This window comes from Ursus arctos, unplaced genomic scaffold (assembly GCF_023065955.2).
Source record: "Ursus arctos isolate Adak ecotype North America unplaced genomic scaffold, UrsArc2.0 scaffold_23, whole genome shotgun sequence".
NCBI lineage: Eukaryota > Metazoa > Chordata > Mammalia > Carnivora > Ursidae > Ursus > Ursus arctos.
This window is the reverse complement of record NW_026622908.1, coordinates 41,156,343-41,178,284: the sequence shown is the minus strand read 5'-3', so window position 1 is coordinate 41,178,284 and position 21,942 is coordinate 41,156,343. Positions and strand designations below refer to the sequence as shown.

Here is a 21,942-nt window from a genome sequence, read left to right as displayed (position 1 = left end):
ACCATTTCAAATCGCGGCAGACACGGGAGAAGGCCCGGGACTTCACTTCCCGGCAGGCAGTGCGGCCTAAGGGGCGGAACTCCATTTCCCAGCAGGCTCCAGGCGGCGGGCGCCGTGGTGCCTTGTGTGGGATGTAAGCGCGGAGGTGGGCGCGGGGGACCCAGGCCAGGACTCTCCTTGAGATTTGGGGGGCATGGCCTAGGGGCGCCTTCCGGACGGACTCTAGGTGCCCGGGGGTACGGTCGTAGAGAGGGGGCGGGGCGGCCACGGAGGGTTCTCCAGCGGGGTCCTAGGGGCGCACCCCCATCGGGGCCGCGGCTCCTGGGGTTGTGGGGGATGAGGAGGCCCTTACAGCCTCGGCTGAGGGGTCTCCGACGGAAGAGAGGGAACAGATGAGCGGAGGGCCAGGGGGGCGGAGAAGCAAGAGAATGTAGGGAATGGGGGTGTAGAACCTTAGCCGAGCCTGGGAGGGGGCTCCCCGGTGGTGCCCGCCCGACCCTCCCTCCTCCGGCTCGCCCGCAGGCCGAGGCCCGCCGCCATGGGGCTGAAGGCCGCCCAGAAGACGCTGTTCCCGCTGCGCTCCATCGACGACGTGGTGCGCCTGTTCGCTGCCGAGCTGGGCCGAGAGGAACCGGACCTGGTGCTCCTGTCCTTGGTACTGGGCTTCGTGGAGCATTTCCTGGCTGTCAACCGCGTCATCCCCACCAATGTGCCCGAGCTCACCTTCCAGCCCAGCCCCGCGCCCGACCCACCTGGCGGGCTTACCTACTTCCCCGTGGCCGACCTATCCATCATCGCCGCGCTGTATGCCCGCTTCACCGCCCAGATCCGTGGCGCCGTAGACCTGTCTCTCTACCCGCGAGAGGGGGGTGTCTCCAGCCGAGAACTGGTGAAGAAGGTCTCCGATGTCATCTGGAACAGCCTCAGCCGCTCCTACTTCAAGGATCGGGCCCACATTCAATCCCTCTTCAGCTTCATCACAGGTTGGAGCCTGACAGGTGGCAAAGGGCGAGAATCCTGTCTCACCTGGGGACCTTGGCCCACTTCTTCACAACACTGTTACGGTTTGCAGAGCCCTTGCGACCTGTAAGGCTCGTGAAGTGGGGCAAGTGTTATTACCCTCTTTGCAGCTAGGGAAACTGAAGTCCAGAGAAGGGAAGTGATATGCCAAAGGCACAGAATGGCAGGGCTGGGCCTGCACCCCAGTTACTTGACCCTGCCTCCTCAGCACCCCCATCCCTGCCATTAAGCAGCTCCAGGAGTCCCTCCGCCCAGTATGAGGCACGAAAGACAGGAGTAGATTTGGGGAATAAGGAGCCAAAATCTGGCTACATTTGAGACTCTTAAATGAAAGTGAACAGATGAGGGAGGGGCTTCATGTCAAGGAGCTCAAGACTCAGGGCTTGCAAAGAACTTTCTTCTTTGCTCCAAGTCCATTTGACTGGCAGTCAGGTCCTGGAGTGCCCTGCTTCTGCCCTTAGCAGGAAAAGAGGACAGAGATAAATTAGGAATATCTACCAGTGGGTGTGTGAAGAAAGAGTGTTGGCCAGAGGGTCCTGTTTTTGCTGTCCCTGTTATAACCTAATAGGCACAATAAAACAATTATAATACGGTTGCAGAGAAAGAGAAGGGACAGGGTCAAAGGCTGGGTGGAGCTGTGGGAGAGCCAAGAAGTTCTTCCGCTGCAGCATGTCAAGGGGGAGGGAGGGGCTTCGAACACATAGGAGAAAGGGATTGAGAGTTGATGGGCAGGAGCATCTGGTTTGGGCACAGGCTTGGAGGTGAGGGTGGGAGGGAGCATGGCCCATCACCACCTGGCCCCTTCCCCCAGGTCAGAGTTCAGAGGACCCTCTTCCATTCCCTTCTCTTCCACAGGCACTAAACTGGACAGCTCTGGTGTGGCCTTTGCCGTGGTGGGGGCCTGCCAGGCTCTGGGTCTCCGGGACGTCCACCTGGCCCTGTCTGAGGACCACGCCTGGGTAGTGTTTGGGCCCAACGGAGAACAGACAGCTGAGGTCACTTGGCATGGCAAGGGCAACGAAGATCGCAGGGGCCAGACAGTCAACGCGGGTGTGGCTGAGCGGGTACTCTCCCTTCTCCCCGCCTTGTCCACTTCACACTCTCCTCTCCTAGCCCAAGCCACCTCCCCTTTTCCTGGCACCATCTCCATCGGCCAAGAAGGGGGAGGCCCCTTTCCTGGCTGGCATTCCCTGGAGCAGGCGCAGGTGGGCCATCCTGAGACATCTGGTCTTGTCCTCTCCCAAGAGCTGGCTGTACCTGAAAGGCTCGTACATGCGCTGTGACCGAAAGATGGAGGTGGCGTTTATGGTGTGTGCCATCAACCCTTCCATTGACCTGCACACTGACTCCCTGGAGCTGCTGCAGCTGCAACAGGTGAGGGCGCCCGTGGGACCCTGGGCGGGGGCACTCGCCCTTGCTGAGCTTCCGCTTCCCCTCTGGTAACACAGCTTAATCCGCTTAATCTTTGGCCTGGCCTTTCCCAGGGCTCTTGGGAGAGTGGAACTGAGATGTGAAAGGGATTTGACTCCCCTAAGGGGCTGGTTCCTGAATTCTGGCCCCACCCACCTGGTGGGAGGTCCCTGCTGGTGTGGCCCTCCCATCTGCCTGGTAGACCAAGACCCTCCTCACCTCCCCCACCTCATACGTCTCTCCTTCGGCCCCCTAGAAGCTGCTCTGGCTGCTCTACGACCTGGGACATCTGGAAAGGTCAGTAGGGGGAAGTGGCCAGGCTGGGCCTCAGGCGGCTGGGAGGCAGCCTGGGCTCATGACCCTTTCCCAGGTACCCCATGGCGCTGGGGAACCTGGCAGATCTGGAGGAACTGGAGCCCACCCCTGGCCGGCCAGATCCACTCACCCTCTACCACAAGGTGGGGACATCTCAGGAGGGTACAGAAGGGAAGCCCAACAGTGGCTGGGGTCCCCTTCTACCTGGGGACTGGGAGGGGGCAGGTGAGGAGAGAGGAACCTGCTGTGTATTGGGGGGTATCGCCCACCCATTTCCCTTTCTGTATTTACCAGGCACGTGTTCAGTGTAGTCAGGGCTGTCTGAGGGGTATTCTGGGTTCCCCAGCCTGGGAGTGCTGGGGCCTGAATTTGTCCCCTCAGCCCTGCTTTTTCTGCTGCGTCTTATCGTCCTAGAGTATAACAGATGTCACATGTGGCGGGAGCACTGAGGAGGGGTTGTTAATTTCATGGGGGTGGGGTGGGGGGCTCAGGAGGGACACTGGGCTGGGCTTAGAAGGCTTTGGTGTTTGTGCAGGAGTGTGTCCGAAAGCCTGGGAAATAGAGGTGCCCCGAGCTTGGAGGATGGGTCCCTTCCCTTTCCTAGCCCTTGTTCTCTGGGGGTCCCTGCCACCTGAAGCCTGGCCCAGGCCTCAGCAGGTAGCCCTGCAGACTCTGGGGAGGAGCACCTGGGAGAGAGGATAGAAGCGGGTGGAGGTGAGGTTGGAGGCGGGACTCTTTGGGATCTGCCTACTGCCCCTCGTGGGTATGACCCCATGGGATTTGTGCCGTCCGGACCACTGGGGCTGCTCCCTGACGTCCCTCCACTCTATCCCCAGGGCATTGCCTCAGCCAAGACCTACTACCGGGATGAGCACATCTACCCCTACATGTACCTGGCTGGCTACCACTGTCGCAACCGCAATGTGCGCGAAGCCCTGCAGGCCTGGGCTGACACGGCCACTGTCATCCAGGAGTGAGGATCCCCCGCTAGGGCCTCAGGCCGGCCTTTCTTCCCCTTCTACCTAATTTCCAACCACCTTCATCCGGGCATGAGGCCTGGGTCCCCAGCCCTATCCCCTTTCCATCTGGTCCCTAGGCGGCCAAGGCCACCAGCACCCAGGAGGCTGGGACCCCTGATGAGGGCCTTACACCTTTCCCTGGCTCCACTGGCCTCCCAGTTTCCAGTCACCGACACCCAGCAGCAGAACCTGCCCCCCCCCCCCCCCCCCCGCTCAGACCCATCATTTCCAAGTGAAGACCCCAACGGCTCACCAGGTCCCTGGGGGTCCCTGCCATGGCCCAGACCCCACAGTGCCCTCCTGCTCTCACAGCTACAACTACTGCCGTGAAGATGAGGAGATCTACAAGGAGTTCTTTGAAGTAGCCAACGATGTCATCCCCAACTTGCTGAAGGAGGCAGCTAGCCTGCTGGAGGCTGGCGAGGAGCGGCCCGGGGAGCAGACCCAGGTGACGAGCTGGGGCTGCAGCCCATGTTCGCCTTGCCCCCCTGAGCAGGGCTCCCCGGCCCACGACACAGGGACTGCTGCGTAGGACTGGGGCCTACCGGGGGAAGGTGGCCCTGCACGGAGAGCTGCAGTCTCTGCTGCAGTAGGGGTTCCCGGGCCTGGCTTTGAAGGAGCCAAGGCTATTTTAGGGGTTTCTACCCTGTGCCTTCAGGTAAAAGGGGTGGAAGCCCATCTCTGTCATGGTCAGTGATCCTCATTCATTTGAGGGGTGGGATGTAGGTAAGGGATGTCTTCTGCCTTCCCCCAAGTCCGGGCTAAGGGACAGGTTTTATAAAAGGAAAGAGGCTCTAAGAGATCTTTTCCCGTATGCTCACCTGTTTGGAAGCCAGGGCTTTTTGCCTAGGCAAGGGCCTTGGACTGTGCCCTGTGATAGGGGGTGCCTAAGGGGGGGTCTAACCTGTGCCCTCCTTTCCCCTTGCACAGGGGGCCCAGAGCCAGGGTTCTGCCCTCCAGGACCCAGAGTGCTTCGCCCACCTGCTACGGTTCTATGACGGCATCTGCAAGTGGGAGGAGGGCAGCCCCACACCGGTGCTGCACGTGGGCTGGGCCACCTTCCTCGTGCAGTCCCTAGGCCGGTTCGAGGGACAGGTGAGGGGCGGCTGTACAGGGTGGTGGGGGAGGGGTGTCAGGGGGTGACGGCAGCTGCCGAGGCAGAACCTTTGTGGTCCTGAAGAGGGTTGGCTTGTCCCCTTTGGGTGCAGAGAAGACTGAGGCCCTGGAACTCGACGGCCTGGGGTTCCAGCCGCTGGCCTGCAGCCCCTCCGCCGCTTCTCGTCCCTGCCCAGGTGCGGCAGAAGGTGCGCATCGTGAGCCGGGAGGCCGAGGCGGCCGAGGCCGAGGAGCTGTGGGGCGAGGAAGCGCGGGAAGGACGGCGGCGAGGCCCGCGGCGTGAGTCCAAGCCCGAGGAGCCGCCGCCCCCCAAGAAGCCGGCACTGGACAAGGGCCCCGGCGGAGGCCAGGGGGGGATGTCGGGCCCCCCTCGGAAGCCCCCAGGGACAGTGTCCGGCACTGCCCGAGGCCCTGAAGGAGGCAGCGCGGCTCCGGCACCAGCGCCCGCAGCGTCGCCACCACCGGAGGGCCCGGTGCTCACTTTCCAGAGCGAGAAGATGAAGGGCATGAAGGAGCTGCTGGTGGCCACCAAGATCAACTCGAGCGCCATCAAGCTGCAGCTCACGGCGCAGTCGCAAGTGCAGATGAAGAAGCAGAAGGTGTCTACACCTAGCGACTACACGCTTTCCTTTCTCAAGCGCCAGCGCAAGGGCCTCTGAACTACTTGTCAGCCCTTGCGGTGAGGGGAGGAGGGTACTGAATCTGGATGGAGGCGCCACCCCAGTCACCCCCACTGCCCCCTCCCGCCCCTCGAGCCCCAGCCCCGCCCCCGGGCCAAGGGAGCCTAAGCCCCTCCTCCAGGCCCCACCCCCACCCGGAACCCGGGCTGCAAGTTGCTGGAGTACGGACTACTCCAGGGCTCTGCCGGTCGCTGGAACTTAGATCCCGTCCCCCAGAATCCCAGCCGGCCAATGGGAACCTCACTTTGAGCTCCATCATTAATCTTTAAAGGTCCAAGCACTGGAAACAGGCCCCACCTCACAACCGAGGCTCTAACCTTGGGCCAGACCAGGGCTGCTCCTGGTGGCTCCCGGCCCGTGGGGCTGAGGTTTCGCCCTACACCCCAGAAGCCCAGGTGCCGCCTCCAACCCGGGAACCTGGGACTCCGCTCAGCCCCCCTAGGAGTACATTTCCGCACTTCAGAATTCCACCCCTTGGGAATCCAAGCCCCCTACCCCAAAGAAGAACTTAAAACTTTCAGAGTTTGGAAATCCTAGCTTCTTCCCGTCTCTGTCCTGCGAGTCTGGGACACGAAACGCAGTCTCCGGCCTGTGAATCCTGAGACCCGCCCCCTTCCTGACCAAACTGGCTCCAGATTAGAGCAGACCTCTTTCCGACCCTCTGGGAACCTCCCCGAGGTCCAGCCCGTCTCAGGGGACTCCGGAGGAAATCTGCAGGGGTTTGCGAGTGGGTGAGGGGAGCCTGATCTCTTCCTGTTTTGTACATAGATTTATTTTTCAGTTCCAAGGAAGATGAATACATTTTGTAAAAAAAAAAAAAAAAGTACACGTCCGTGTTTCATCGGGGAAATTGCGGGAGGGGCGGGCGGGACGAGGGAGGGGGGATCCCTCTTCCCTTTGCCTTGTGGCCTTTGGGCTCCCCACCCGGAGGGCGCCGGGAACCGGTGGCTGACCGAAGGGCTTCTGCCGGGCGGTCTCCGCCCGGCCTCGGGGCTTCCCCTCCCCGCCGAGGGCCTGTCCCGCGGGCGCCTCCTCCCGGCCGGGCGGCGGGGCATCCCCCTTCTGGCCCCGCCCCGAACCCCGGCCCCGCCTCCGCGGCCTCGGAGCCACCCGCGCCCGCCCCGGCGGTCCTGCCCCGCCCCACCCCGCCCCGCGCCGCCCCGCGCCGGCTCCGCGGCTCCGCAGCTCACTACCGCCCGCCCGCCGGCCCGCCCGGCGCCGGGCAATGGCGCTGCTGCGGGACGTGTCGCTGCAGGATCCGCGGGACCGCTTCGAGCTGCTGCAGCGCGTGGGGGCCGGGACCTATGGCGACGTCTACAAGGTGCGCCAGGCGGCCGGGCGGGGAGGGTGCCGGCTCTGCGCCCTACCGCGCATCCAGCCCCCAGCCCCGCCCCCTCCTCATCCCGCTTCACCTCCTCCGCCCCTGCAGGCCCGCGACACGGTCACGTCCGAACTGGCCGCGGTCAAGATAGTCAAGCTAGACCCAGGTGAGGGCCCGGGGCCAGGGCCTCTGCGCTGGAGGGAGGGCAGAGCGCCCGGTGGGCGCTGAGCTGAGAGTTGGCCCCCTGAGAGGCAGGCCCCAGGAGGTACTGTCACTTGGGATCTTTCTGGCCGGGATGTGCCCATTTTGCAGATGGGGGCACTGAGTTAGAGCAATCCCTCTGCGCCACCCCCATGATGCCCTGTGCTCCCCAGGGGACGACATCAGCTCCCTCCAGCAGGAAATCACCATCCTGCGTGAGTGCCGTCACCCCAATGTGGTGGCCTACATTGGCAGCTACCTCAGGTGAGGCTGCTTTATCCCCTTGCCTACTACCCCCAGGCAGCCCCCATGTGGCCCTGCCATGTGCCCACCCCAGTTCTGTGTCCTCCTCCCCGCCAGGAATGACCGCTTGTGGATCTGCATGGAGTTCTGCGGAGGGGGGTCCCTGCAGGAGATTTACCACGGTGAGGGCCAGGACTCCAGGCCCCAGAGGGCCACAGCCTTTCCCAACCCACCCTTCCCCCGCATGGGGCAGGAGAGGAGAGCTAGGGTCCTGGACTGGGGCTCTTCACTCCTCACTGGCTGTGTGACCTTGAGACAAATGGTGTCCTTCTCTGGGCTCTGTATCCCAGGCCGCGCAGGGAGGGGATGTGGCCAACACCTCTTTCACCTAGCAGTGCCTTCTGCTTCCCCCCACACGGGATGGCCTGGGAAGGTCAGCATATCCTCCAGACCTCCATGCCAGCCTTCACCCCTTCTATTTCAGCCACCGGGCCCCTGGAGGAACGGCAGATTGCCTATGTCTGTCGAGAGGCACTGAAGGTAGCTGGGCCCATAAGGCTGTTCACACCCCCAGTCCCCAGGAGCTGTGGGCAGGGAGCCCAGCTGGCCTGGCCAGTGTGTGTGTGTGTGTGTGTGTGTGTGTGTGTGTGTGTGTGTGTGTGTTGGGGGGTGGGTGGAGTGCCTCAGGCAGGGCTGGCCTGAGGGGTTGTGGGTCCTGAGGGGAAGGGGCCCCAGCCCTTTTGCCGGAAGTAGCACATTTCCCTCTTGGCTCGGTCACTTCCTGTTTGGGGAGAGGGGAGGAGGAAGCTGCTTGGGTGGGGGGCCCCAGTCGTGAGAGGGGGCTCAGGAAAGGGGGGATAGTCCTGGGTGGCTGCTCTCAGGAGCTCCTCTGTGTCTCCAGGGGCTGCACCACTTGCATTCTCAGGGGAAGATCCACAGAGACATCAAGGTAGGAGTCTGGCGAAGGGCATCCTGGGAGGGAGGGGGAGGCTCTTGGGGGCACCAGACGGGATTTTCTCTCCTCCATTCCCACAGGGAGCCAATCTTCTCCTCACCCTCCAGGGAGATGTCAAGCTGGGTCAGTACCCCGGGGACACAATCAGGGTGAGGGTTCTGTGGGAGCTTGCCTAGAGTCTGCCCTCAAGTGTTGGGTGTCCTTGAGCAAGTCACTTTACCACTTAACCCTCAGTTTCCCCATTGAGAAAGTGGAACCGTCCTCCTTCCCCACTAGAAGTTGGATGTGGTTGGATCTGTATGGAGTCTAACCTGGGACTATGCGCTTGGTCAGGGATAGAAGGTGGTTGACCCCTCCCCGAGGGGGCCCTGGCCTTGCCTGGGACCTGTGGCAGTTGTGGCTGAACCTGGGCCACCTGCTCTCTGAACCCTTCAGGTGCATTCGGAGCCTCAGCCCCAGAGGTGGGTGGGGAGTGGTAGCCAGAGGGCGGGTGGGAGCCGCTCTTTCTCCCTGCAGCCGACTTTGGGGTGTCGGGTGAGCTGACGGCGTCCGTGGCTAAGAGGAGGTCTTTCATTGGGACTCCATACTGGTGAGGCTGTGCCTTGGGCTGAGGGGGTGGGGGGCACAGGTCGGGCACCTGGCCATCCCTTCTGTGACCCCGCCTCTAGGATGGCCCCAGAGGTGGCCGCCGTGGAACGCAAAGGAGGCTACAACGAGCTCTGTGACGTCTGGGCCCTGGGCATCACAGCCATCGAGCTGGGCGAGCTGCAGCCCCCTCTATTCCATCTGCACCCCATGAGGTCCGCTGAACACTTACTTGCCCCCTTGCCTGACCTCGAGGGCCCTGCTGACCTTGTCCCCTGACCTCCGTGCTCTCCACAGGGCCTTGATGCTTATGTCGAAGAGTAGCTTCCAGCCGCCCAGGCTGAGAGACAAGACTCGCTGGTGAGGGCCCACATGCCCTGCTGGGGCCTCCTTTCCAGCAGTCTCCACGGGGGCGGAGAACCTTCAGCCAACTCCCAGGGTGCAACCTGAGGAGCCCTGCGCTCTCGGCCTTTGTGGACCATCTGTGGGAGGGGCCTGCCCCTGCCCGTGGGCCGGGGACCCGTGTGGGCAGGGAGGAAGGGCAGATCGTTAATGATGGAGGAGCGAGGAGCTGCCGTGTCACAACAGCAGGGTTGCCTAGGACAGCTGCCCTTGGCCTCAGTCTGGCTTCTTCCTGGAGAAGACTCCCTCCTCTGGAGCTGGCAGGATGCCCCACATGAGGGCTAACCTGGGTCTGGGGGCGGGGGGCTCTTGTGCCCACTAGGACCCAGAATTTCCACCACTTCCTCAAGCTGGCCTTGACCAAGAACCCCAAGAAGAGGCCTACAGCAGAGAAGCTTCTGCAGGTGGGAGATGGGGGTGGGGCCGGAGCCTAGGAGTTTGCAAGCAGGGGCCTGGAGGCCGGGAACCAACCTGTGCCCCCCTCAATCCTCTAGCACCCATTCACAACCCAGCACCTCCCTCGGGCTCTCCTCACGCAGCTGTTGGACAAAGCCAATGACCCCCACCTGGGAACCCCCTCCCCAGAGGACTGTGACCTAGAGGTGAGTGAGGGCAGCTGAGGAAGGGTTCTCGGCCTGGCCAGGTGGTAGGGAATGCAGAGGTGATAGGGGCTCAGTTCCTTTAACTTGAGTGTTTCCAGCACCGGGAGCTTTTCTGCAGGCGAGCCCACCCGTTAGAAATCTTCCCTGGGCCCATCTTGCGCCCGGTACCCCCCACTTGATAAATTCCTGCCCTTGGCTCAGGCTGACCCGACCATAGCTTAGCTGTCTTCTGGTTTCTGTGTGATCTTTGGCCAGTCGCTTGCTTCTCTGTTCTGGTTTTCTCATCTTTAATCTTACGATAATCTCCGAGGGTTGTTGTGAAAATGAACTGTGGGTAAAGCACTTCCAGTGAGACCTGGCGGGAGCCGAGTGCCGGGTGTGTGTCAACTGTTTGTGCTCCTTCCTAGACTTATGACATGTTTCCAGACACCATTCACTCCCGGGGGCAGCACGGCCCGGCTGAGAGGACCCCGTCGGAGATCCAGTGTGAGTCTGCTCGGGGGGCTATGTGTGTGTGTTGGTGGGGGTTTGGCGGGGCTGTGAGTGTGGAGCTGGGGGGGCTGTGTGTCGGATCTGTTGGGGGGGCTGTGTGGAGCTGGGAGGGCTGTGTGTCAGATCTGTTGGGGACTGTGTGGAGCTGGGGGGGGCTGTGTTGGATCTGTTGAGGGGGCTGTGAGTGTGGAGCTGGGGGGGCTGTGTGTCGGATCTGTTAGGGGGGCTGTGAGTGTGGAGCAGGGGGAGCTGTGTGTCGGATCTGTTGGGGGGGCTGTGAGTGTGGAACTGGGGGGGGCTGTGTGTCGGATCTGTTGGGGGGGCTCTGAGTGTGGAGCGGGGGGGGCTGTGTGTCGGATCTGTTGGGGGGGCTCTGAGTGTGGAGCGGGGGGGGCTGTGTGTGTGTATATCTGATGGGGGGCTATGTGTGGGGATCTGGTGGGGGGCTGTGTGCGTGGATCTGGTGGGGGGACTGGGGATCTGGTGGGCGGCTGTGTGTGGGCATTTGGTGTTAGTATGGAGGTCAGTCGGAAGACCACCTTGCTAACTCGGGTACCCTGTGCCCCCCAGTTCACCAGGTGAAATTTGGCGCCCCACGCAGGAAGGAAACAGACCCACTAAACGAACCGGTGAGGGGGCTGGTGGTGCAGGAGGGGCAGTGCGCAGGGGCGGCCCAGGGAGCTGGGCTAGAGGGTTGAGCGTGTCAGATCCTTGAAGCAGCAGTCACTGCCCTGAGGCCCCGGGAAAGCCGTGACACTGAAGGGTGGGGGGCTCCTTCCTGGGCACAGTGACCACGCTTTTCTAAAAAGTGGGCCTAGCGCAGACTTGAGCCCCCATCCCACCAGCTCAGCACGGTTCTGTCTGCTGTTTCTGTGTCTGCACCCAGTTGTCCAGCCCACCACCTCTGGCCCTTGCTGCCCCTCTGTCCCCTTCTCTCGCTGTTTGTCTGTCATTTTCTTTCAGTTTCTCTGTCTCTCCTTGTCTCTCACTCACAATTCTCTTGTCTGTTCACATGTCATTTTCCATCTGTTTGTCCGCTCTCTCCCACAATCTCTCAATCACCCTCTCATGTTGCTTCTCTTTGCTTCTCTTTTGGCCTTCCTGACTTGGTTTCCCCGTAGTGGGAGGAGGAGTGGACGCTGCTGGGAAAGGAAGAGCTGAGTGGGTGAGTGGGGGAGAGGGAAGCTACAGGGGAGGGGTGAGTGGGGGAGAGGGAAGCTACAGGGGAGGGGTGGGAGCAGCAGAAAAGGCTGACTTCTGACCTCACCCCCTCCGGCCCAGGAGCCTGCTACAGTCCGTCGAGGAGGCCCTAGAGGAACGGTGAGGTGCTGGGCCTGACGGTGGGGGGCGGGCAGCTGGACCTGGGGCTCAGTCACATGTCACACCTCATGTCCCTCTGGTTTGTCCCCCACAGGAGCCTGACCATCCGGCCGGCCTCAGAACTCCAGGTATGGAGTGGGGGGAAGTTGGAGCTGGGGGTGGGAGAAGCCTATAGAGGGTGCAGCTGGGGTGGGGTCTGGTTACGGGGGACCTGCTGACAGCCAGGCTCGGTCCCCTGACTCTCCTGCCAGGAGCTGGACTCCCCAGATGATACCATAGGAACCATCAAGCGGGCCCCATTCTTGGGGCCGTCCCCCCCTGAGCCTCCAGCCGAAGACCCTCTATCCAGCCCCCTGGGTGAGTCCAGGCTTGGGGCCCAGGAGGCAGGCTCGGGTGGGGCTAGAGCTGTAATTCACAGCCGGTCTGTGCCTGTAGGAACCCCACCGCCACCTCCCCCAGGCCCGAACAGCCCCCCACTGCTCCCCACTGCCTGGGCCACCATGAAGCACAGGGAGGATCCTGAGGTGAGGGGGTGCTCCAGAGGGGCTGGGAAGATGGGAGGCTGGGGGTGCCACCTTGGCCCTCACTTTTTCCCCTCCCTTCCAGAGATCGTCCTGCCACGGACTCCCCCCAACCCCCAAGGTGCACGTAAGTGTTTGTCCCGCAGCCCTGCCACCCTGCAGCCTCCCCCACCTATGCCCCCCCTTCTACCCCATCCCCCGCCTGTCTTCTTCACCAGCCTCTTGCCTTCTCCCCAGATGGGCGCCTGCTTCTCCAAGGTCTTCAATGGCTGTCCCCTGCGGATCCATGCTGCTGTCACGTGGATTCACCCTGTCACCCGGGGTAGGCCGGGGCAGGGAGGAAGCAGGAGCCCGGGAATCCCCAGCTTGGCCCAGGGGTTGTGACTGACCTCTGACCCTGTACCCACACCCACAGACCAGTTCCTGGTAGTGGGGGCTGAGGAAGGCATCTACACCCTCAACCTGCATGAACTGCATGAGGATACACTGGAGAAGGTGAGGCCTGGCTAGCTTGGGAGGGAGAGGGCCCCGGGGGCTTGGGGTGCTGACTCGCTGTCCGTCAATCACCCTGTGGCCTCCAGCTGATTTCACACCGTTGCACCTGGCTCTACTGCGTGAATAACGTGCTGCTGTCGCTCTCAGGTACAGGTCGGGGCACGCAGGGGCCGGGGCCTGCCCCCCTGCCGGCCCGCCCTCTCTGAGCCCCTCTCTCCCTCCCCACCAGGGAAATCCACGCACATCTGGGCCCATGACCTCCCAGGCCTGTTCGAGCAGCGCAGACTCCAGCAGCAGGTTCCCCTCTCCATCCCCACCAACCGCCTCACCCAGCGCATCATCCCCAGGTCAGGGACCGTGGGGAGCCTGCGCGCGCCGCGGGGTGGGCAGCGGGGAGGCAGAGGGATGGGAATATGGTCTTGCCTGTGACCGGGCCTGTGATCGCAGATGTGGCTTTGCATCTCTGAGCCTAGTTTCCTCACCTGTCGGAGCCATTGGTAGCCCCTGCCCCGGGCTCCCGGGCCCTCAGGGAAGCGAGGACACCGTAGCGAGGCAGTCGTGGTCGTTCGGGTACGGAGCCAGCGTTGACCAAGCACTTGCTATAGGCCTGGTCCTAAGCTGGGCTTGGAGACAGCAAATCCAGTCCTGGACGGCCGGTACCTGGCCCTGGAGAGAGCCAGGGGGAGAGCTGGGAGGGGCGCAGAGGCCTCCGAGAGGCCAGCCGCCTGAGGCCATGGCGTTGGCAAGGGCACGGTGGGCTTCCGGGCAGATGAGTTTGGGAATGGCGTTCCGGGTAGGGGAAGAGCACCAGCGAGTTCTTGGGGTGATCTGGGGAGTCGTAAAGCGTTTGGCCTGAGGGAGGAGGGCGGGGCAGCCCGAGGGGAAGACGCGTGGGTGGCAGAGCCCTTCCTTTGATGCCAGGCCCAGGATCTGGGTTTTGTTCCCCTGGCAGCAGCACGGGGAGCATTTTAGAAGGGTCCCGCAGTATGTCACTCCGGACCCTTCCTGTTGCAGGCGATGCAAGTCAGCGACTTAAGCAGAAAAGGGAATTTGGGGGTCCACGTACTGCAAGTTCAGGAGTAGGGTTCGCTTCGGGCCCCGCTGGATCTGGGCTTACATGGCTTCATCAGGAATCTGCCTGCATCCCTTGGTTCTGCTTTCCTCTAACACCTTCCTCCGCAGGGAGGCTTTCCAGTCCAGGGAGGGAGGCCGCCGTTCCAGGCCAGCGTTCCATTAGCTAACAGCCCTGTGGTACGAGCACCTCTGCTTCCAAGTAATTCCCACCAAGTCCAGGGGCCAGTTCCCATGGGTCTAGCTTAGGTCCCTGCCCACTCAGAGCCCGTCACTGTGGCCACGGCATGAGGTGCTCGGCGGTGGGGGGGGGGGGGGCGGCCTGAGTCACGTGTCTCCTAGAGCTGGGGGTCAAGAGAGACAGATGAAGACTAGGGGCATCTGCTGGCTGGCTGTGCTCGCCGTGGTCACAATGACTTGGAGGGGAGGCTGGTGAGAGGGCACCCCAGAAGGAGGTCGGCATAGTGACCTGAGGCGGTGGGGGGAGGCTACAGGGTGGTGAGAGCTGGACGGACCTGAGCCATATTCACGAAGCGGGGTTGACGGGATCTGGGGCCTGACTGGAGGGAGCAGGAGGAAGAAGGGAGGGGCTGGGAGACCCCCGGGGAGCAGATCGTGTCGCATGTTTTATGAGGTGTCCGGGGGGATGTCCAAGGTAGAGTCCCTTGTTCAGTCATTCAGAGGGTGTCTCCTCAATACCTAGTATGTGTCTGGGGGTCTCTGTAAACTAAAGAGTCCTTCGTAGTCTCCTGACTTCCTTGTCACAAGAGACAGACCACAAACAACCAACATAAACAGGGTGTTCTGTGATGATGTGCAGAGGGGAAAGTGGTACGTTCAGCGTGGGGAAGGAGGAGGACCAGGAGGGGTGGGGCCTGGACTGTGGTCAGGAAGGACCTTGCTGAGGCGGTGCTGTTTGAGTAAAGACTTAGAGCAAGCCTTGTTGATATCTGGGGAATAGCATCCCAGGGGGCGGGGACGGCTGGTGCAAAGACCCTGGGGCAGGAATAGGCTTGGCCTCTTTGAGGAACAGCAAGGAGACTGGTCTAAACAGATGAATGGAGCGCAGGGAAGATGATCTGGGAGGGCCCTGTAGCCACAGTGAGGCCTTTGGCTTTGACTCAGAGCAGCCCGAGTTCCGCTACAGAAGAGTGACGTGGACTGAGGTTTTCAGGGGATCCCTGTAGCTGTTGTGTTGAGAATAGACAGAAGGGATAAGGGGAAAGCAGGGGAACCTGTCAGGAGGTTCTTGTTGTCAGCAGGTGGGAGGCAATGGTGGCGTGGGCCAGGGTAGCAGTGAAGAAGCTGAAAAGCGGCTGAATTCTGGTTTTCTTTTGAATGTCGAATCAGCAGGATTTCCTGACGGTGGATGGCAGAGAACGAGGAGTCAAGGATGACTCCAGGGTTTCTGGCCTGGGCAACCGGAAGGATAGAGCTGTCATCAGGTGTGGGTGGAGCGGAATTCAGTGTTGTCACACTGAGTTTGAGATGTGCGAATGGGACCTCCACCGGCCATGGGCTAGGTGTGGCTGAATTCAAGGAGGGGTCCGGGCTGTGGGCTCAGATGTCGCCCTGCCCAGGTGGGTGGTGGGAGCTGGTAGGGGTGGTGGGAGAGGTCAGGCCAAGTGGCTACCCCAGCTGGGGAGCTGCGGGCCCAGGCCCTTCCTGCGGCGGGCTCACTCACGTACCCCATCTGGAGCCCTGCGGCCCTGGGGCTTCCTGAGCTCAGTCCCCGAGCGAACCTCTGCTTTGTCCCAGGACCTGCAGGAAACAGGCCCCAGCTAGTCACAGGCAGCTGGGGGGGTGTGTTTGGCAAGTCACGGTGTCCACCTTGAACATAAAAAGCAGAGAGACAAAATTGTGTGGAGAAAAAACAGATGCAAAAAAATTCCTGCCTCTGTCCCATCCAGAGGCCAGCTGGGGAAGAGAGTGGCCGGAGCAGAGGGAGAGAGGAGACAGAGGGGCAGAGAAGAATGGGCGAGGGCTGTCTCGGTGGGGCCCATGTCCCCGCAGAGGACACACATGGCCTGGGTCGCTGGGAGGAGGTGGCAGGCCTCCGGACATGTCACCCTGTTCCCCAGAGGAGGAAACAGGCTCAGGAGGTCCCCTGAGGGCTTAGGGGACAGCCAGTAACCAAAGCAAGGACGCTACCTCCTCGCCCCCTGCCACCAAGGCCAGCCAGCCGGCCCCCGTGGTGTCGCTCAGCTGAGGCTCAGCCGTTTGTTTGTGGTTTTCTTGCAACTCTTAACCTTCTTGGGCCCGCCTGCCCTTCTGTGATGCGTGGCATGTGGCCTGCGGAGGGGGGACCGCCAGCCATGAGTGCTCTGACAGCCTCGCAGGGCTGGAGCCGCTGTGGGCTCCAGCCCTCTCCCTGCTCTTGCTTCTTCATTCCTGTCTGCTTCTAGACCTTGCCTTCGCCTAAGAAGGATTTTCAGTGACTGGCAGGAGGCGCTCGAGTAATAATGGAATGGGAAAAGCTAGCCCTGCTGAGTGCACGCTGTGTGCGGCTCTGCTGCCGGCCCTTCTCCCCACTACGGGGCCGGTGCCGCGGTTACCCCCATTTTCCGGATGAGGACGTTGAGGCGGGGGCGGGTTAAGTGAGGGGCCCGAAGCGGCCCACGTAAGGGTACTTCTATGGCCACAGCCCCGGGCTGCAGGCTCTGGAGGCGCGTGCCGGAGCCGTGGGACCGGGTCCCATCCCGCGCCCCCCACAGCTAAGTTGCTGTGCGTCTCCCAGCCTCAGTCTCTCCCCCGTAAGGCAGGGAAGGGGATAGTGCCCTTCTCGGGGCTCCGTGGGGCCTTGACCACGGATGGCACCCATGACACACGCCTCGGTCGTCACCCCTGCAGGCGCTTTGCCCTGTCTGCCAAGATTCCAGACACCAAAGGCTGCCTGCAGTGTCGTGTGGGTAAGAGCCGGGCTCGGGGTGGGGCTGGGGTCACAGGCCCGGCCTGGTCCCCACCGCCTCCCTGTCTTGTAGTGCGGAACCCCTACACGGGCAGCACCTTCCTGCTGGCCGCGCTGCCCACCAGCCTGCTCCTGCTGCAGTGGTACGAGCCGCTGCAGAAGTTCCTGCTGCTGAAGGTGGGGGGGCGGGGGGGTGGGGGGGTGGGGGGCCCTGGGTGGTGGCAGTGGGCCTGGGGGGAGAAACGGAGACCTGAGCAGCCCTGCTGCCCCCAGAACTTCTCCAGCCCCTTGCCCAGCCCAGCAGGGATGCTGGAGCCGCTGGTGCTGGAAGGGAAGGAGCTGCCGCAGGTGTGCGTGGGGGCGGAGGGCCCCGAGGCGCCCGGCTGCCGGGTCCTGTTCCACGTCCTGCCGCTGGAGGCTGGCCTGACGCCTGACGTCCTCATACCACCTGGTGAGCCGGAAGGCTGTGTGTGTGTGTGTGTGTGTGTGTGTGTGTGTGTGTGTGTCAGAGAGAGTGGGTGGGCTAGGGATTGTGTTCACCGCAGCTTACGGCTCCATGGAGAGCCTGGAGGCCCAGAGCTCCTAGCCTCCCTTCAGCCGGGCTTCTGTAAAAGACTTCATTAGACCACAGGGCTCGACAGCTAAGAAAAACCTGACCGAGACCACAGGGGGCCACAGGGACAGAACCAAACCGGGCAAGGCGGGCGCCAGAGGCCTTCATTCTGAGCAGGGAAGCAGGACCCTGGGTTGGGACAGCTCAGGGGAGCAGGGCGAGTGGCCGTGGGTTAAGAAGGACAGGTAGCTGTGCCCCAGGCCCTGAGCCAGGGGCCTCCCAGACAGGCCTTCATTCTTAATCCTCACGACGGCCCGCAAGGTTGGCATCGCCCTGCCTGTGTTACACACGAGGGGACCGAGGCTCAGAGATTTCTGTCACAGAGTGCTTCTCCTGGCTCCAGCAACCCTGCCCCCCCGCCAGCTCCCTGGGACTCCTCTCTGCCTCTCTACGCACCTGCAGGCGGGTCACTTAGCCACTCTGAGCCTCAGTTCCCCCAGCCGGCCTGCGCGGGAATCAGTCGGGCTGCTGTGGGTTGAAATGCACTTGCGGAGACAGCTGGCTGTAGCCGTCCCCCGGATCTATTTCGAGGGGCCAGAGCGGGGCTGGTGGCTCAGCCAGGACGTCTCCCTTGTCTGCTTGCAGAGGGGCTCCCGGGCACAGCCCAGCAGGTGATCCAGGTGGACAGGGACACAGTCCTAGTCTGCTTTGACCGTGAGTACCCCTGGGGTCAGGGCTGGGGGCAGTGGAGGGGGTGAGGGGAGAGTGAGGGAAGCCATGTGAATGTGGGTCTGCCTCCCCAGAAGGGAGCCACCCCATTCGCACCCACCAGTCCTCTCCCTGTACAGGCTGCGTGAGAATCGTTAACCTGCTGGGTGAGCCCACGTCCACACTCGCACCTGTGCTGACCTTTGACTTCCCCATTGAGACTGTGGGTGAGTGAGCCAGATGGGGTTGGGGGCGGGAATATCCCCAGCCTAGAGCATGTGATGTGGCCCAGGGGCCCGGGAGGCAGGTGCCACAGCCCCTCTCAAGAGCCACACCGGTCACCTGCCGTCTATGAGGACCTCTGTGGCCCAGACCTGGGCCCAGGGTGTGGCTGGGGAAGCCAGCGTCCTCAGGGCAAGTGCAGGGCAGACGGCAGCCTGGTTGCTCCTAGTGTGTCTGCAAGACAGCGTGCTGGCCTTCTGGAGCCATGGAATGCAAGGTCGTAGCCTGGACACCAACGAGGTGAGTGGGACTCTGGACCCTGGCTGCCCCTGATCTGATTGTCCCTACCTCTTAGGAGAGGACCCGCTGGGGTGGCCTTAGTAGCACTTTTCTTCCCAGGTGACCCAGGAGATCACAGACGAGACAAGGATCTTCCGAGTGCTTGGGGCCCACAGGTAGGACTTGGCACCCCGACCTCCCCTTCAGATGCCCCTGAGGCCATATGGACGTGTGCACAGGTCTTCCCTGCCTCACTTATCTCCGGTTCTCTCTCCCGTCCAGAGATATCATCCTGGAGAGCATTCCCACTGACAACCCAGGGGCTCACAGCAACCTCTACATCCTCACGGGCCACCAGAGCAGTTACTGAGAGGGCCGGGTCTGGCTGGTGGCCTCCCCCCACCCTGCTCCCAGGCCTTGGCTACAGCCCGTTTTAGGCAAAGGGGCCCCTCCTGGGTCAGAGGAGCCCAGGCTCTGCTGGTCTGAAGGGCAGAAATAATCCTGAGAAGAGTTTTGGGGCTGTGGAGGGGAGGGGAGGGGAGCCCACCCCAGGCCCCCCGCAAAACTGGACCAGAGGAAGCTGCTGTCACCTCCCCCTCCCCTGTGGGCAGCTCAGGCCCCGCGGCAAGGGCCTCGGGCAGGGTGGGGGCAGGCCCAGGCTACCCATTCCATTTTGTTCCACGTTTCCTTTCCATTCTTCCTGCCAAGAGCCTGCCCCTGCACCCTGCCCTGGGGAACATGGTATTTAAAAGAGAGACTATATTGGTATTAAAGCTGGTTTGATTTTACTCCGCTGACCCCTCTTTGTCGGGGGTGGGGGGGAGAGCTGAGCCCACTGTCTCATCTCCTCCTCCATCCCACCCTCCCTCCCTCCAGCACATCTCTCTGTGGCATCAGGGAAGGGGGGGCACCAGTGTTGGTGGCTCTCTAATGGGGGAGCCGGGCAGAGCTGATGGAGAGGCCAGTGGCCCCAAAAGGCATCTCAGAGGCACTGTCTTCCTGGGCTCCCCTGCTCAGATTGAGCCTTCAGCTTTGAAGTGTGAGGCCTCTTTTGTGGCCAGAGAATCATGCAGATGGGAGGCCGGGCTGAACAAAGGGACTCTCATCAGGGCACCCCTGCCCCATCCAGGATCTCACCAGGCAGCCAGGGCCCAGGAAGGGCCAGCCACTGGCCGCTCCAACCAGTGCCAGCAAGGCTTTGGTCTGTGGACACAGCCGGCTATGACCCGTGTCCCCTGCCCAAGCCTGGGGCTGCCTCCCCGCCTCCCAGGTGCTGTCTAGGTATCGGTGTGCTCCATCGGGCCAAGACTGTGGCGTATGGGCTCCATCGTCAGACTAGACTCTGGGAAGATTAGCCTGTGTCCATTTAACAAGTATTCCCAGACAGCCTCCTCAGTGTCAGACCCTGGGCTCACAGAGGGGTCAGCACCAAGATGCGGACCAGCCCCCAGTGAAGGCAGCGGTCCTTGCTGGAGCCTGCATCTCAGTACGTCTGTCTGCCCTTGGCTGACCCTGTGCTTTGCGTTGTCGTTCTTGCACTTTTCTCTCTTAGAGGGCTCCATATCCTCAGGCCAGGAAGCCCCCCCCACATTGCCCCAGGCACTGACCAGGCTGTTCTTGACAGAGCCTTTGGGCAGGTGAGGCCAAAGAGGCAGGATGGCCACTGGCCTCGAAGGAGAGGTCAGGTGAACACACAGGACCACAGCTGCATAGGGTCGGAAGGCCCTGGGTCTGGGGGAAGAGCTTGAGTAAAGGCCCCGGGGGTCAGGTCTCAAATGCGGCCCAGTTATCTTTCTTCTGAAATTCAAGGCAAGTGTGTGAACTAAGAATTTCTCTCCACCCGGTGGGTTGCTGGTATTTGATAAATGGATGCAAGTGGGTAGGTGGGTGGTGGGTAGATGGCGGCATAGGTCAAGAGCCTGGAGTGGCCCAATCCCTACTGCCCTTGCCGGGGGCCGGGCCATCCCAGGTTGTCCTATTGTCCCCTTGTCCGCCCTCCCGCAGAGCCCCGACTGCTCTGACTCCTAGGGTTTTTGGCTGAAATAGATTGCCAGACAGGGAGGGAGACAGAGCTTCTGTGGTTGGCACTCACACCTGTGCTCTCTGAGACCCGAAGGAGGGTGACAGGCACCTCCCCAGTTCTGAAAGTCTGCACCTGACGTGGGACGTTTGATGGATGGTGGAGGGACATGATATGATTCCTAATTTCCCATTTTCCAGATTTCCTGGTGGAGGTGAAGGACTAAGTTGAGGAGTGCTGGGGGTGGGGAGGTGAGCTCCCACTCAGAGGCTCCTGACCCTCACCCCAGGTGCCTGGGGACAACAACGGCCCCCCCCCCCCAAAGCAGTGGCCAGCAAAGAGCACCACCTTGTGGCAGGTTGTCCCAGCCCTCAGCTGCCACCCAGGTCTGAAAAGGGGGTTTGGGGGAGTTGGGAGTGTAACATGCCAAAAAGTGTGAGGCTGGGGAAAAGCAAGGGCTTCTGGTAAAATAGTCACTGGCAGCACAGGCTGGCCACAAGTCAAAGAAAGGCCAGGAAGCTGGGAATTTGCACTGAAAAGAAAAGTGTTATTTTATTTATGTATTTTTAAATAGGTAGCCCTTGTCCGTGGCACGCTATTTAAAAAAAAAAAATACAAAATAGATACAATGAAAAGTCTCCCACCTAGGTCTCAGTTATAAGCAGCAACGTATGATGTATTTTTTTCTTTTTATACGTGCAGTAACTATTCCACACACTGTTCTGCTCTTATCCTTTTAAAATCTGTCCTGGAGAACTTTCCATCATCCATGTCCCCCTCCTTTGTTGTTTTCACAGCTAGTGGTGTTCTACCGTATAGCCTCCCCTCGACTCCTGCTCACTGTGATTAGATCCCTACCGATGTAACTGTGTTTCTACGACTCTGATATTACGAGTGACATTGCAATTTACCCTGTGCGGTAAATACCGTGCCCATGCCACCGTACCCACTCAAGTCCCAGAGGGTGACTTTCTGGAAGCGGCATGGCTGGGTCGGAGTGGCCGGGTTTGTTCTTGTGAGAACAAGAGTATGGGCAAAGCCTCGGAGATGGGGCAGCTCAGCCTCTTTAAGCCATTCTGTGGGGAAGTGGAAGAGGCGCCCCAAAATGGGGGGCGGGGGGAACAACTGGCTCATAGCCAAGTGAGGGTCAGCGGTCAAGGCGACAACCAAAATGTGCACTTGAGAATGGCAAGGACCTGGCCGTCCTCCTGTGGCGTGGTGCGTGGCAGGCCCTCAGTTGTGCTTTCCGAGTGAAGGGACGGGCTGGGCCTTTGGGAGGGTTGAAAATACTGCGATACACAAAATCAGCCCTGCGGATGAGCCTCAGACATGGACTACTGAACTCAAAGAGCAGATCGCGTGAAACTACACACCCCAGGCTCAGAAAATCAGCAAAACGAAGCCATTTGTTGTCTGGTGAGACAGGTACATGGGATAAAACTCTATCCGATCAGGGGAAGAAAAAGTACAAAATTCAAGGTGAT

General features: G+C 61.4%; 2 protein-coding genes across 5 annotated transcripts; both read left to right on the top strand.

Moving 5' to 3' along the window:
• MEN1 (menin 1) lies at window positions 1-6,351 on the top strand. Of its 3 annotated transcripts, none has more exons than XM_026483308.4 (10): window positions 1-133; window positions 523-983; window positions 1,876-2,084; window positions 2,266-2,394; window positions 2,687-2,727; window positions 2,801-2,888; window positions 3,582-3,718; window positions 4,077-4,212; window positions 4,695-4,859; window positions 5,057-6,351. In XM_026483308.4, coding segments are annotated over exons 1-10 (1,851 nt in total). In that variant the 5' UTR covers window positions 1-131; the 3' UTR covers window positions 5,540-6,351. The 3 variants fall into 3 exon arrangements, with proteins under 3 accessions (XP_026339093.2, XP_026339094.2, XP_057173115.1); XM_026483309.4 differs by having other exon boundaries at window positions 41-145; XM_057317132.1 differs by lacking the exon at window positions 1-133 and adding an exon at window positions 156-236.
• Window positions 6,352-6,703: 352 nt separating this feature from the next.
• On the top strand, window positions 6,704-19,226 carry MAP4K2 (mitogen-activated protein kinase kinase kinase kinase 2). Of its 2 annotated transcripts, XM_026483313.4 has the most exons (32): window positions 6,704-6,881; window positions 6,990-7,047; window positions 7,256-7,346; window positions 7,443-7,507; window positions 7,810-7,865; window positions 8,227-8,274; window positions 8,361-8,403; window positions 8,797-8,869; window positions 8,949-9,080; window positions 9,163-9,225; window positions 9,590-9,671; window positions 9,762-9,869; window positions 10,277-10,355; window positions 10,932-10,990; window positions 11,483-11,526; window positions 11,643-11,681; window positions 11,776-11,809; window positions 11,933-12,038; window positions 12,117-12,205; window positions 12,288-12,329; window positions 12,440-12,524; window positions 12,618-12,697; window positions 12,784-12,844; window positions 12,927-13,044; window positions 16,619-16,677; window positions 16,750-16,853; window positions 16,950-17,127; window positions 17,875-17,943; window positions 18,078-18,164; window positions 18,389-18,459; window positions 18,559-18,614; window positions 18,721-19,226. In XM_026483313.4, the coding sequence occupies exons 1-32, from the start codon at window positions 6,786-6,788 to the stop codon at window positions 18,806-18,808; spliced, it is 2,463 nt and encodes an 820-aa protein (XP_026339098.2). In that variant the 5' UTR covers window positions 6,704-6,785; the 3' UTR covers window positions 18,809-19,226. The 2 variants fall into 2 exon arrangements, with proteins under 2 accessions (XP_026339098.2, XP_044234354.2); XM_044378419.3 differs by having other exon boundaries at window positions 6,740-6,881; window positions 16,619-16,853.
• Window positions 19,227-21,942: the final 2,716 nt, after the last annotated feature.

What these genes read in the sequence shown, in the direction of transcription:
- MEN1 (XM_026483308.4), top strand. An exon ending in ACGCGGGTGTGGCTGAGCGG is followed by an intron (nt 2,085 to 2,265) that starts GTACTCTCCCTT and finishes TCCTCTCCCAAG; the next exon opens with AGCTGGCTGTACCTGAAAGG. An exon ending in CACTCACCCTCTACCACAAG is followed by an intron (nt 2,889 to 3,581) that starts GTGGGGACATCT and finishes CTCTATCCCCAG; the next exon opens with GGCATTGCCTCAGCCAAGAC.
- MAP4K2 (XM_044378419.3), top strand. Translation starts at nt 6,786, where the DNA reads ATGGCGCTGCTGCGGGACGTGTCGCTGCAGGATCCGCGGGACCGCTTC. An exon ending in GAGGAGGCCCTAGAGGAACG is followed by an intron (nt 11,682 to 11,775) that starts GTGAGGTGCTGG and finishes TGTCCCCCACAG; the next exon opens with GAGCCTGACCATCCGGCCGG. An exon ending in AGTCCTAGTCTGCTTTGACC is followed by an intron (nt 17,944 to 18,077) that starts GTGAGTACCCCT and finishes CTCCCTGTACAG; the next exon opens with GCTGCGTGAGAATCGTTAAC.